We start from the raw sequence: 13,604 nt of genomic DNA on the forward strand, positions 1-13,604 counted from the left end.
CGGACCCGCGGCTGCAGGCGCCGGAGCTGCGCGCGCGCGTGGCGGCGCTGTACCTGCCGCTGCTGGCCGCCGCGCTCGACGCGCAGCCGCTGCTCTACCGACCCAGCGCTACTAATGGTAAGTGGTGACACACTACTACACAGTACTAGTCGGTGTGTGCGCTGACGTGCGCGCACGACGCGGACCCGCGGCTGCAGGCGCCGGAGCTGCGCGCGCGCGTGGCGGCGCTGTACCTGCCGCTGCTGGCCGCCGCGCTCGACGCGCAGCCGCTGCTCTACCGACCCAGCGCTACTAATGGTAAGTGGTGACACACTACTACACAGTACTAGTCGGTGTGTGCGCTGACGTGCGCGCACGACGCGGACCCGCGGCTGCAGGCGCCGGAGCTGCGCGCGCGCGTGGCGGCGCTGTACCTGCCGCTGCTGGCCGCCGCGCTCGACGCGCAGCCGCTGCTCTACCGACCCAGCGCTACTAATGGTAAGTGGTGACACACTACTACACAGTACTAGTCGGTGTGTGCGCTGACGTGCGCGCACGACGCGGACCCGCGGCTGCAGGCGCCGGAGCTGCGCGCGCGCGTGGCGGCGCTGTACCTGCCGCTGCTGGCCGCCGCGCTCGACGCGCAGCCGCTGCTCTACCGACCCAGCGCTACTAATGGTAAGTGGTGACACACTACTACACAGTACTAGTCGGTGTGTGCGCTGACGTGCGCGCACGACGCGGACCCGCGGCTGCAGGCGCCGGAGCTGCGCGCGCGCGTGGCGGCGCTGTACCTGCCGCTGCTGGCCGCCGCGCTCGACGCGCAGCCGCTGCTCTACCGACCCAGCGCTACTAATGGTAAGTGGTGACACACTACTACACAGTACTAGTCGGTGTGTGCGCTGACGTGCGCGCACGACGCGGACCCGCGGCTGCAGGCGCCGGAGCTGCGCGCGCGCGTGGCGGCGCTGTACCTGCTGCTGTTGGCTGCCGCGCTCGGACGCGCAGCCGCTGCTCTAACGACCCAGCGCTACTAATGGTAAGTGGTGACACACTACTACACAGTACTAGTCGGTGGGGTGTGCGTTGACGTGCGCGCACGACGCGGACCCGCGGCTGCAGGCGCCGGAGCTGCGCGCGCGCGTGGCGGCGCTGTACCTGCCGCTGCTGGCCGCCGCGCTCGACGCGCAGCCGCTGCTCTACCGACCCAGCGCTACTAATGGTAAGTGGTGACACACTACTACACAGTACTAGTCGGTGTGTGCGCTGACGTGCGCGCACGACGCGGACCCGCGGCTGCAGGCGCCGGAGCTGCCGGAGTGCTCACGTGCGTGCATCGTAAGAATTTTATATATCACTAGCTTCCGCTCGCAGCTTCGCCCGCGTGGATTTCGGACTTCAAAATGGAGGAGGTGCTCAATTTGTCGGGATGTTTTTAATGTATGGTGGTATGCAGGTGGTCCGATTGTCCGGTCAGGGTCTGATGATGGGATCCTGGTGAAATCGAAGGAAGCTTATAGCATGATTCAGTATTCACGCGTGATGGCTTATTATTAGCGTATTTCATGTATAACTTTGGTGTTTCTATACCGATTTCTATGATTCTTTTTATGGAATATTTAATAATGTTAACTTTTTAATTAGGGATGACTGAGAGTGCTATAAACGTAAGAGTAGACAAAATAAATATAATGAGAAAGCTTCGAACTGCTAAGCTATCGGGAGTTACACGTGTTATTGTGAGTCAACCATAAAAGATAGACATATGCTGTCGTGGGATATTTTTTACATAATTTGAAGGAGAACATTTCCGTCTTACATGATTTTTGCGTAGCTTTAACCATTAAGGTTGCACACGCGACGGAAGCTTAAAAAATGGAGTAACTTCTCCCGTTTTCCCAACATTTCCCTTCACTGCTCTGCTCCTATTAATTGTAGCGTGATGAAAAGTATACTATAACCAGCACAGGAGTATGACAAATAATTGTACCAAGTTTCGTTAAAATCCGTCGAGTAGTTTTTGTTTCTATAACGGTTATACAGACAGACAGACAAACACAAAAATTTTACTAATTGCATTTTTGGCATCAGTATCGATCCCTAATCACCCCCTGATAGTTATTTTGGAAATATATTTCATGTACAGAATTGACCTCTCTACAGATTTATTATAAGTATATAGATTACTTAAATTTAAAACAAATATGTACAAATTAAAAGCACTATTCGTTTGACTTCCGGTTTTATCATTTTCAGAACTATTGCCATTGGAAAGTGAAATGGGCCAGTTCGGTAGTTTCTACTCGTCGCCTACGTCGGATGACTTTAAACAGGTATAGCAATATATTAATAAAGTTCTTTTTCTTGCATTCTTAATGATTACTACTAAATGCGTGAGTAAGTTTTTAAATCAAAAATTATAAAGCAAACAGCAATGTTTCTTCGTTGGAATTTATTCTGTTGCTACGGATACGTCGCGCGCACACAACGTGCTCGCCGCGAGCGAGTGCACCTTCGCACCTTTCAATGCTTTCGCAAATCGGCAGTGTGATGAGAACTTGACGGTTAAACGAACGCACTACTCTTTTCATTTGATCGTAGAATAATAAACAGCAATGTTGGTATGTTGTTGCAGAGTGGTCGCAGCGCACTGAACAGCGAGACGAGCCGCAACCTGGTGATGTGTGCAGTGTGGGTGGCGCGCTGGAGCTCGCGCGCGTCCCTGGCGCAGCTGGCCGCCGAGCTGCCGGCGCCGAGACGAGCCGCCTTACTGGCCCTGCTGGACCTCGCCTTCCGCTGCCTCGAGTACAAGGTACACATTCGGCACCGAACAGCGAGACGAGCCGCGCAGCATCACTCGACCTGACTACTCACATGTGAATACGTCTGTTACAAGCTGCCACACAATAATATATGGGTGAAATTATAATAGTCAAATTCAAGACGTGCCATTTCACATCCAATTTTTAAAGTTAAATAAAAAAATAATTAATAAATTACCACATAAATATTGTTATAGGGTCGTAAAGAGATACTGAAGTGCGCACAACAGAACGTGCGCAAAACAACCGACATCAAAGCAAAGCTGGAGGACGTCATACTGGGACAGGGGTCCGCCCGCTCCGACTTCATCATGAGGCGCAAAGGTAGGCATTTTTTATTTTGAACTCTCTCGTCAATCGACTCTATATAGAGCCTACTCCACTTAGCAACAAGTGCAGCGTGGTATAATGCGTGTCGCGTGTGTTGTGTGTGTGCAGGCGGCGGGTCGTCGTCGGTGGGCGCGTGCAAGCGCGAGCGCTGGCGCAAGGAGTGGGTGCGCGGGCGCGAGGCGGCCACGTCGCCGGCGGCGCCGCTGCCGGACCTGTCGGCCGCGCTGGCCGCCGAGGCCGCGCTCACGCTGCTGCACACGCTCGAGACCATCGTGCAGGTGACGCTACCATCCCCCGACCGCTCGATCCTGAATCATTACATTCATTTTTATAATCACTAAAAGTAGAACACTGTTTTGTTTACCATAGTTTCCTGTGGACACAGGACATAATCCAGTTTTCTAGTTTGAAAAAAAAAAAGTTTGTGGTTTTTAATAAATAGATCTTAACATTTATGTTTGTTGTAACTAAGCTCATAAATATATATATTTTTTTATATATGATACAGTCGTGCAGCAACTTGGAGTGTGGACAGAGTGTATGCAGCGGCGCGTTGCAGGTGGTGTTGCGCGCTTTACAGCGCAACCAGAGCGTCACTGTGTTGCAACATATGTTCGCGACCGTGCGCACACTCATCCTCAAGGTAATGAAGAAAAACAAAAATTGTAAAAAAAATCTTATTGATCTTGTAATATTTCGCTTATATTATTGTTTTTTTATGATATTTTGACCTAATCGAATTTTAATTCTTTTGTTATATTTATATATTCGGTTCGAAGACTGAAAAATATGTAAAGATTGTTTATGTGAACGGTTTATTAAAATTTAAGCTAATTTACAAATTTTTATTCAACATTTCAATAATATGTTTTACGTATAGTAAGTACTACATTTTAGAAAAAAAATACTTAAGTATTTAATTTATTTTTCTGCTTAATGTCACGAGTCATTCCAAAAATTTTGTATTAACAGCTATGTGAAGTAATTGAGGTTGCTATTTATGTATTTACTATTGTTAAGACGTGTGTGTGTGTGTGTGTGCAGCTGGGCTGGTCGTGCTGCGGCGAGGAGTCGGGCACGTGCCGCGTGCTGCTGCGGCACTGCGCGGCGCTGGCGGGCCCCGCGCGCGCGCACGCCGCCGCCGCGCTCTACGCGCTCATGCGCCACCACTACCAGCTCGGCAACGTACGCGATAGCCTATACCGCCCGCGTCCTGACACATCGCATGCCACTGATTCAATATTTACCTATTAAGGCGATACCTCAAGGTCCATTTTCATAAATTTAATATGACGAAATTTTAAAGGCAGAAATATCCATGATTATTAATTATTTTTACGTTTTTCTATCAACTGCGAGAACTAATCACTAACTAGACGTGAATTTAAATTCTTTACTTGCCAATACTTGTTTAGTTACCCAGATTAAAGGTGAAACAAAATGTATGAAAATGGACCTTGAGGTATCGCCTTAAATACATTCCACGGGCTACTAATAAAAAAAATCCAACACCTGCCTAAATAATTTCGTTACAAGTTAAAACTAATCAGTGCCTTCTGACATTCACTGAACGTCACCGCTCGGTGCCATGACGTACCACTATAGATTCGGACTTACAGGATTTGCAATGATGGATGTGAAAACGAGATAGTCTCTTCCGGCCTCTGAAAATATGCAATCGAATAAAGAACCTCCTAATTTTTCGAAGTTCATTAAAAATGATATCACCACCTCACCACACAGAACTTCAGCCGCGTGAAGATGCAGGTGACCATGTCGCTGTCGTCGCTGGTGGGCACGTCCACCACCTTCAGCGAAGAGTCGCTGCGGCGCGCCCTCAAGACCATCCTGGTGTACGCCGAGCACGACGCCGAGCTGCAGGACACCAGCTTCCCGGAACAGGTCAGTGGGAACACTATACAAACCACCAGTTACTAATGTTATTGTATGCATTGCTCAGTAAATATCATTCATGGTCTTAAAGTTGTTTTAGATTAGCAAGAAAAGTTGTAAAAGATAACTTCTACAGGGATTTTTGCGATATATACAACCATGGCAAGGCGACATTTGCAAATTTTAAAACTTGTGCTGAATCATATATGTAAAGGATTATTGAAATATTGCCGTTAGTGTTAACGCGTCTCGAAGTACTTGTCAATAAAATGCTGGGAGATATTCCTAATATAAACTTATAAAAATCACACATTATGTCCAACTAATCTATATGTATCAACCCTAGCTCTGTTAAGAGCGTTTACGTGCCGCGCGTGAAGTCAACTATAGGTAATTCTTCGCAAAATTCACTCACACGAGCCGTTGCGTAGCTGTGTGCGTAGAGTTAGCGCGTCGGCTATCTTTATAGTCAGACCAACCAATTTTGATCTTTTCGCTTTAATTATCTAATTGGAATGTAACTTATGATTTATGAATTTATGATAAATGAAGAATTCTATTATTAAATATATAAGAATTCATCATGAAATAGTTTATATATATCATTTTGTAATTATAAAAAGAAATAAACATTTTTAACAAATTTTAACGGCAATTTTACAAATTGTTATTTTTCACTTTTAAATGCAAATGCTTAAAAATTTAAGCATTTGCATTTAGAAAAAGTACCCATTAGTAAAGTGGAGCTCATCATGAAGCCGAAAGATAGGCACCAGAACTCCGTAATCAGACAATAAATCAGGAAAATTACTGTGCTACGATGTTTATAATGGACCACATAATTACTTCATAGATCTGCAGTTTTTAATATTTAGCGTATTGAAAGTTTAAATTAAGTCATTAGAAATTACATATTGGAATTTATATTTTGAGTCAGAAGGTGTATGTAATGAGATGTCATTTTTAGGTGTATAACTAAAAAGTGAGAAATAAAAGACTTCTTTTTTCGGAAGTTGGTTATATTTTTTTGGATAGTTTTTTTTTTAATAGGTATTGCTTCTCAGTGACATCGATCGATTGTACATCCATGTATAACAATTTACCAGTTTTATATCCATAGTTTTGCATAATATTTGCGACACACGACGAAGCAAAATAGTTGGTTCTGTACTTTTTTTTGACCAACAGCAGTCAGCTTTGACTGTAAGTATGGGAATACCGTCTTTTACATCGCCACAGGCAACATCTTTATCAGTTTCTTCCCTAGCGGCCTCTTGCATCCTGTCCTCTGCAGTAATTTCAATCATTTAGCTAACTCGTCGTAACATTTCATGTAAACATTTTGCGTTAATATTGGTAAATCTATGGAAGCTAACTGTTCGTTTAAATTTGATCTACCAACTTCAGTCATCATAGCTCCATTCACAGTTCCACGATATACATCCATACTATCAGTATATCTCTTAGCGCTTAAATAGCTTAAATTCCATATTGCACATATTACACTTCATTAAAAATGTTGACTGCAAGCAAACATTCTCTTTCAATAGTTGTAAATGTTCGATACTACAACCTGTTGCTCTGTTGTGGTTATCGAGTGTTTTAATTTGATCCAAAAAAAAAGATATAGAATATACTATTATTGTTATCGAAGTTTACGCAAACACTACATACTTAAATAAAACTGCATATGGATCTAGACGCGTTTAATTTATACAAGTATAATGACGCCGAAACCTGCACAGGGTTAAACGTCAGGATAAAATTATATGTAAAATTGATGTGAGCGTGTAAACCTAAACTAGCCCAAATAGTTAAGAAGATAGGTATACTAACTACTACTAGTAGTTTTATTCACTAGCTACATAAATTACCAAATCCCCTTATTTCTAAGGTTCAAAGAGGAGAAAGATATAGGATTCCGTCTCTCGTCACTTGAATTTTCTTAACAGTGCGCATCAGTGAACACAAAAACCTTGTTATTTGAAAGTAAGCGTACCTATGCATTATGCAAAAAAATCAGCCAAGTGCGAGTGGGACTCGCGCACTGGGTATTTGGCGAGTTGTAAACGTTTTGACAACGGGATAGCAAAGTGATTCTATAAGGCTAAGAACTCACGAAGCGGTTTTTACTCGCGCCCGCCGTGGTTGAAAAACGGCTGTTTTATTTCCAAACTCATGACGACCGGAGATCTGTGCGATTTGTAACCACCGCGGTTCCGATTATGTCCTGCAAACTTGGCGAGCGATTATCGCAAGGCGGGCGGTTACAAGATGGACAGTTAACGGTCAGCTGAGTTCCAGAACGCCATGGACACATATCAGAAACGATCACGATGGAGGAAAATGGCGTCAGATTTCTGTAACCACCCTCCCCTACCGACTACTGCAGTCGCCCACCTACTAACCACAGAGCGCGCTGGTGCTACCGTGGCCCGCACGATTCTAATAGTTGGCCGCCAATACAGCGGGTACCGCATACAACCGCGCACGCCGCGGGCGTAAAACGAGTTTTGAAATGTGCGTTTAGTCCATTAAAAATGTTACAATTTAAGGACCGAATATTGCATTTCTTGGAGGACGCAATTTTATTTTTGGGCCATGTGTGGGGGGTCTATAGAAGCTTAACCTCAAGTTTGTGGGGTCGCCACCCTTATCCCCCGGCCGCCATCTTGGAAAAAGGGGTGAAAACACTTTTTTCGCGATATCTCGGAAACTAAACGTCTTACAAAAATTTTGTAAAGCCATCATTTGTAGCAAATTGTTTTGCCTGCAAATATGTTTTTTTTCTCCTTTATCCCCAAATGGTAACTCATACCTTTTCTACCTGCATAACATTCGATAAGTTAAATTTGGTAAGTTCTATGGCAAAGAAAAGAGTTAGGAATAAATAAGTAAAGTTGTACGAATTTAACAAAAAATTGTAATAATATATTTACAATAAAAAAATCAAAAATAAGTTAAACATTTTGTTTCGACCGGATTCTCATGAGCATTGACGAACCCGGTAAACTTTGGAGCGCTGTAACAGCGATTTAAATGAATGAAATAAAAAAAAATTATAGGGAACAATTTTCCTCAAAAGATCATTTACAAGTTAGTTTGAGGTAATTTTTTGTAAAACGTAAAAAAGTTATAGAGCAAAAAGAAAACATTTAAAAACAATTTCTCACAATATTGCTTATAACTTCTATAAATTTTAATTTAGGGCAAAAAGATATATAAACATATTTGTAGGCAAAACAATTTGCTACAAATTATGACTTTACAAAATTTATGTAAGACGCATAGTTTCCGAGATATCGCGAAAAAAGTGTTTTCCACCCTTTTTTACATGATGGCGGCCAGGGTCAAGGGGGGCGACCTCACAAACTTGAGATTAAGCTTCTATTGACCCCCCACACATGTTCTAAAAATAAAATTGGGTCCTCTAAAAAATACAAAGCTCATGTAACATTTCAATGGGCTAATTGTTTTTAGCTTAAGGTTCCATTTTTTCCTTCGAGTAACTATGCTCAAGTGTTTAATGAGTAAAAAAAAGCAAATTTTTTCTACGCACAGCAAAGTCCAACTGGAGTCTCGCCGGAGCGACGAGCGATACGTCCTCTCTCTAAAAAGCCTCAAGGCGGACTAATTTGAAACGATTTGCGCGTTGCGTTTTATAGTGGTATTTAAAATATTTATACAAAAATAACAGAACTAATTTTGTAGAATTTTTAAATTGTATGTTTTTAAGGAGATGTTCTTCTATTATAGTAATCCAATATTATATTGAATTAAGTAAGATATAGTGATAAAAAAATCATTTAAATGACCAACATTTCTGAAATTTTCGAATTCTTTGAATTTTTATTTCTCATGAATTAAACATAAAAAGATATTTTTCTCTACTAACTTTTTCTTCAGGATCTTTTTAGTTAGATAAAAATAACATATTGTTATGTTCCTTAGTGGTTTAAGATATTTTGAGCTTCGAAATAGACGTTCGAAGCGCAAATTTGAAAACCTCTGTTTAGTAATCATTAAACAATTTACAAATACTCAATAAATCTAAAAATTTTCTCTACTAACTTTTTAGACAACAAAATTTTCTATAATAATTACTAATTCATATGTTTTTAAAATAATGTTTTGATGGATAATCCGCCCGGCAGTCGCACAGTAAACAGTGAATACGTTTTATCCGTATAAAATATTCTAAAAACTGTGGTCAAAGTGAAATATACTGGGTTTGTGATGCATGGAATTATAGCTTAATTAACAAGCTTTCTCAGGAAATAATTTCTACGAGCATACGTCCACAATTTAGTGAGTTATAAGTGTTTTATTACTTAAAATATTGCAACGCATTCCTAACCTACGACAACTCGCCGCTCGCTCGTTGTGCCGCATTCCACGCTTATCTATCGCCCGCAATACCTACCCCGCACGTGTTTATATTTGCATGCATTTTGTTCGAAAAGATGAATAGACAAAAATCATCTAAATTAAATCTTAATGATGAATCAGATAACAATGTTACTTTGCGAAAAAACAGGTTGAGAATGTCAATAATTATATTACTATAGATACCCTAAAAAGAATTTTTGGACGCCGATAAACAGGAAATAAAGTCAGTCATTCAATCTAGCATCAATGGGTTATCTAATCAGATCATTGCTATAACAACTCAATGCGCTGGCTATCAAGAATCGCTGGTGTTCGTGAGTAAGCAATATGACGACCTATTAAAAGAGCTCGCTGATGTTAAGAAATTGCTTGGCAGCACTTCCTCTGAATTAAAATGTATTAAAGATGAAAATAAAAACTCAAAGAGGAGATTCTTGCTCAAACTACGAGGATTAAAGCATTAGAAGAGGACAGAATGAAACAACAGCAGTGGACACGTTTGCAGAATATTGAAGTAACCGGGGTACCTGAAAACCCGGAAGAAAACACAGTAAATATTATTACAAAAGTAGCACAGCATATTGGGGCCTCAATCGAACCGACGGACATCGAGTTTGCTCACCGGGTGCAGCCGCGGCGCGCAGCGAGCGCCGCTCGCGCACGACCTATCATCGTTCGCCTAAAACAACGTGCTATTAAGGACCGAATTGTAGCAGCGGCTCGTAAACGTCACAACTTAAATACTAAGGAGTTAGGTATGGGGGACGAGAGTACTCGGATTTACGTGAATGAACATCTTACGGTAGAAAATAAAATACTTCTAAATGAATGTAAATTAAGGGCTAAAGAAGCCAATTATAAATTTATATGGACAAAAAACTGCCGCGTTTATGTGCGGAGAAACGAGGTTTCGCCCCCCATCCTAATATCTTGTTCCACCGATCTGTCCAAGATCGTTTAATAATGTATTTACTTATACTTGCTGCTGTTAATTTAGTCTACTCTAGTTGCTTATTACACTCACATAATAGCGTTATAAACTATTATCATTACACTACGTATAGCACATCCTTAAACACATTTATACAAACACATTGCACACACACAAAAATACATCACCAAATAAAAATAGTAATTTAAAAAATACATTGTCTAGTACACATACTCATTTATTGTTAACGTTTCTTACTTTATATCTATGTGCTGATCATTATATTTTAGTCTTTTTCGTAAAGCGAATAATCTATTATGATGGCATACATCATTGTCTTATGAGTAAAGTAAAATCTATATTATTATTAAACTATAAAATATCTTTAGACACTATTAACAGTTCGTATACACATTATTATATTTATGGCTAACAAAGGTAAAAATTTAAAAACTCTTCTATCAAAATGTTAGAGGTCTGCGAACAAAGACTAATATATTTTATAATAACATTCTTCTATCAAATCATGATATTATCATGATCACTGAAACCTGGCTCTGTGATGGTATTTTAGATGCAGAAGTCTGTCATGAGAAATACACTATTTTTCGTCGAGATCGCGGGTCCCTTGGGGGCGGTGTTATAATATTGAGTCGCTCTGATTTACAAGCGCAAGTTAGGCCGGAGTACTACCGTACTGCCCTTGAGTGCATTTGGGTCACTATTCCTGCCAAAACAATAGGTTCGACATTTAACCTCCATATAGCAGTAGTTTATATACCCCTAACACGCAAATACCTCTGCGAACTAAAAGAATTAATAGAAATACTCACAACATTTCGTGACGAACACCCTCACGATCATTTACTTGTGGCAGGTGATTTTAACTTATCGTGCCTGAATTGGACATCTGGCCAACCCGTAATTCTTAAAAAAGGATCTGTGGACGTGCAAACTGCAGCATCTGAATTAATATCAAACTTCTCTTTTATAGGTCTTTCACAGTACAATAAGCTCAGTAATAGCAGTAGTAATACCCTAGACTTAGTCTTTTCGGATTTCCCTATAAGCATACAAAAATCGAGCTCAGCGCTTGTACCCGAAGATCCTTACCATCCATCTCTCGACATCACTGCCACAGACCTTTTAATGCCTTTTCTTAAGCCGTGCTCAAAATGAAATACCAATTTAGACGTGGAGACTATCTTAATATCAATAACTTACTTTCTAAACAAGATTGGAGCTTTATCTCAACTGATCCTTATTTGGATAATATTACAGATCAATTTTACTCAATCATAAATAAAATAATTGATAAGTTTATACCGAAAGTTCGCTGTGGTGGAACATATTCCTGCCCATTGTGGTACAGTAGGGCACTTATTAACTTAATAAAGAAAAAAGTAAATTGCACGCATCTTGGAAAAAACACAAAAATCAGCTGGATTATGAACTCTTCTCAGAGTTAAGGAGCAGACAAAAGAAATTACAAAAGGAATGTTATGTATCATATACAAAGTTTGCTCAAGAAACAATTAAATCCAACCCTAAATTCTTTTGGAATTATGTAAAGTCTAAGCGCAAAAATTGTTCTAATTTCCCCAACAAATGAATTATGGTGCTACGCAAATTGATAACCCAGTAGATATTTGTTCTGCATTCAATGAATTTTTCAAAAGGAACTTCAGTTTACCTTTACAATATTATTCATCACCGTTTTTTAACACTGACAATTTACATTTAAATATAATTCATGACATCTCAATTAGTCCACAAGAAGTTCAAAACTATTAAGCAATCTTGATATAAATAAGGGAGCTGGTTGTGACAATGTACCTCCTATATTTTTTAAAAAGTGTGCCCATACCTTAGCTGTACCAATTTCGTTGTTATTCAACAGATCCTTGCATGATGGACATTTTCGAATGATTGGAAAAAAGCTCATGTTATTCCAACATACAAAAAGGTCTCAAAACTTCGATTGAAAACTACCGCCCTATATCAATACTTAACGTTCTTAGTAAATTGTTAGAAAAAATTGTCCATGCGCAAATATATCCTGTAATATCACCTCAGATTCCTCCCCCTGGGCAGCATGGATTTATTAAGGGAAGGTCAACAGCAACTAACTTAGGTACCTTTATTGACTACGTTGCTACTAGCATGGATGGTGGCTCTCAAGTTGATGTAGTCTATACCGATTTTGAGAAAGCTTTCGATCGTGTAGATCATGTTATACTTCTACGTAAGCTTTATGAACTAGGCATTCGGGGAAACCTGCTAAGATGGATGGAGTCATATCTGCATAAACGATCTCAAGCAGTCACTGTAGGAGGCTTTCGTTCCGACTTTATTGAAATCCCATCTGGTATCCCACAAGGTTCTATCTTGGGGCCTCTACTATACGCAGCCTATTTGTATGATGTAGATAAATGCTTTCAACACGCTAAATTTCTTATGTACGCTGACGACACAAAAATATTTATGAAAATCAAGGACACTGCTGACTGTATAAAACTCCAAAGTGATCTTAATCGACTCAGTGAATATTACGAACTAAACCGTATTGATATAAATATTAGTAAATGTCATTATATTTCTTTTACTCGTAAAAGAAGTCCCACACCTTTAATTATCAAATAAGTAAAATAAACATAAACAAACAGCGATTAGTTAAGGATTTGGGCGTACTAATAGATGATAAACTTACTTTCTCGGACATATTGAATATGTTGTTCAAAAATCTTATAAGAGTCTTGGATTTATCTTGCGAATTAGTAAACCTTTCACAGATATAGGTTGTTTAAAATTACTTTATAATTCATATGTAAAAAGCATTCTTGAGTACTGCAGTATTATCTGGAACCCTCACTATAAAACATACATCAACAGTGTTGAGAGCATACAGTGCAAATTTGTGAAACATCTCAATTATAGAAAACACAGATACTTTAACAAATACGAAGATTCCTGTAAGTATCATAGACTCACTAGCCTAGAATATAGACGCACATTAATAGATATGGCTTTTCTACATGGTGTGTGCAATGGATACATTGACTGCTTCTCTCTCACAAGTAAAATTTTACGTTTATGCATCCCTCAACATTTCACGCGAAATCCGAGCCTATTTGCGGTTTCTCACTCGTATACGAATTACGCGCAGAATTCAATAGTGAGCCGACTACAAAGAGTTTATAATAAGAAGTTTATGTCAGCTGACATTTTTCATGCAAGCAAAACAAATTTAAATGTGATGT

General features: G+C 40.4%; 1 protein-coding gene across 1 annotated transcript in view; it reads left to right on the forward strand.

Annotated features, from left to right (window-relative positions):
- Positions 1 to 595: 595 nt before the first annotated feature.
- LOC119191823 (dedicator of cytokinesis protein 7-like) overlaps positions 596 to 13,604 on the forward strand; it is a 13,670-nt gene continuing 661 nt past the window's right edge. Inside the window, exons 1-8 of the mRNA XM_037445693.1 lie at positions 596 to 657; positions 2,236 to 2,312; positions 2,615 to 2,791; positions 2,999 to 3,125; positions 3,240 to 3,409; positions 3,640 to 3,774; positions 4,176 to 4,316; positions 4,875 to 5,033. Coding sequence (XP_037301590.1) covers positions 2,259 to 2,312; positions 2,615 to 2,791; positions 2,999 to 3,125; positions 3,240 to 3,409; positions 3,640 to 3,774; positions 4,176 to 4,316; positions 4,875 to 5,033 — 963 coding nt within the window. The 5' untranslated portion in view covers positions 596 to 657; positions 2,236 to 2,258. The remainder of the gene's footprint in view (positions 658 to 2,235; positions 2,313 to 2,614; positions 2,792 to 2,998; positions 3,126 to 3,239; positions 3,410 to 3,639; positions 3,775 to 4,175; positions 4,317 to 4,874; positions 5,034 to 13,604) is intronic.

Source organism: Manduca sexta, unplaced genomic scaffold (assembly GCF_014839805.1).
Source record: "Manduca sexta isolate Smith_Timp_Sample1 unplaced genomic scaffold, JHU_Msex_v1.0 HiC_scaffold_196, whole genome shotgun sequence".
Taxonomy (NCBI): domain Eukaryota; kingdom Metazoa; phylum Arthropoda; class Insecta; order Lepidoptera; family Sphingidae; genus Manduca; species Manduca sexta.